This window comes from Rhea americana, unplaced genomic scaffold, assembly GCF_003343005.1.
Source record: "Rhea americana isolate MKP2758 unplaced genomic scaffold, rheAme1 scaffold_869, whole genome shotgun sequence".
NCBI lineage: Eukaryota > Metazoa > Chordata > Aves > Rheiformes > Rheidae > Rhea > Rhea americana.
In genome coordinates, this window is record NW_028187054.1 from 15,591 (window position 1) to 16,687 (window position 1,097).

Below are 1,097 nucleotides of genomic sequence, written 5' to 3' on the forward strand. Positions count from 1 at the left end.
GTGCGGCAAGTGCTTTGCGCAGCGGGCCTCGCTCTCCAAGCACCGCAAGACCCACAGCGGCGAGCGGCCCTACCAGTGCGGCGACTGCGGCAAGAGCTTCAGCCGCAGCTCCAACCTCACGCAGCACCAGCGCATCCACACCGGCGAGCGGCCCTTCCAGTGCGGCGACTGCGGCAAGAGCTTCATCCAGCGCTCCGACCTGGAGCGGCACCAGCGGGTGCACACGGGCGAGCGGCCCTACACCTGCCCCGAGTGCGGCAAGAGCTTCAGCGTCAGCTCCCACCTGGACCGGCACCAGAAGATCCACGCCGCCGAGCAGGCCTCCTACCGCTGCCCCGAGCACCTCCAGGGCTTCCTGGCCGCCCACCAGCACGGGAAGCTCTTCAAGTGCTCCGAGTGCGGGCGCTGCTTCGGCCAAAGCGGCGCCCTGGTGAAGCACCAGCGGGTGCACGCCGGGCAGCGGCTGCAGCAGTGCGCCGACTGCGGCAAGAGCTACGCCGCCGGCCCGGCGCCCCGCGCCAAGCCCCGCAAGTGCACGGACTGCGGCAAGAGCCTGGGCGCGGCGGCGGCGGTGCACCCGCGCGCCCGCGCCCAGCAGTGCATGGACTGCGGCAAGAGCCTGGGCGGCGGCAAGGAGCCGCCGGCGGCGGCCGAGAAGCCCTACAAGTGCGGCGACTGCGGCAAGGGCTTCGGGCAGCGCTCGGCGCTGGTGAAGCACCAGCGCATCCACACGGGCGAGAAGCCCTACGCCTGCGGCGACTGCGGCAAGAGCTTCATCCAGAAGTCGGACCTCACCATCCACCAGCGCATGCACACGGGCGAGAAGCCCTACCGCTGCGGCGAGTGCGGCAAGTGCTTCAGCGTCAGCTCCAACCTCATCACCCACCAGCGCACGCACCTGGGCGAGAAGCCCTACCAGTGCTCCGAGTGCGGCAAGAGCTTCATCCAGCGCTCCGAGCTCACCATCCACCAGCGCGTGCACACCGGCGAGAAGCCCTACAAGTGCGCCGAGTGCGGCAAGTGCTTCAGCCGCAGCTCCCACCTCAACCGGCACCAGCGCACCCACGCCGGCGACAAGCCCGCGCCGGCGGCCAAGG

At 70.8% G+C, this 1,097-nt stretch overlaps 1 protein-coding gene across 1 annotated transcript in view; it reads left to right on the top strand.

Annotated features, from left to right (window-relative positions):
- Positions 1 to 1,093, top strand: part of LOC146584999 (uncharacterized) — a gene marked incomplete at both ends in the record, with an annotated part of 16,679 nt that extends 15,586 nt beyond the window's left edge. Inside the window, one exon of the mRNA XM_085323736.1 lies at positions 1 to 1,093. This exon is cut by the window's left edge and continues 8 nt beyond it. Within this exon, the coding sequence (XP_085179862.1) occupies positions 1 to 1,093 (1,093 nt within the window).
- Between the last annotated feature and the right edge of the window lie 4 nt (positions 1,094 to 1,097).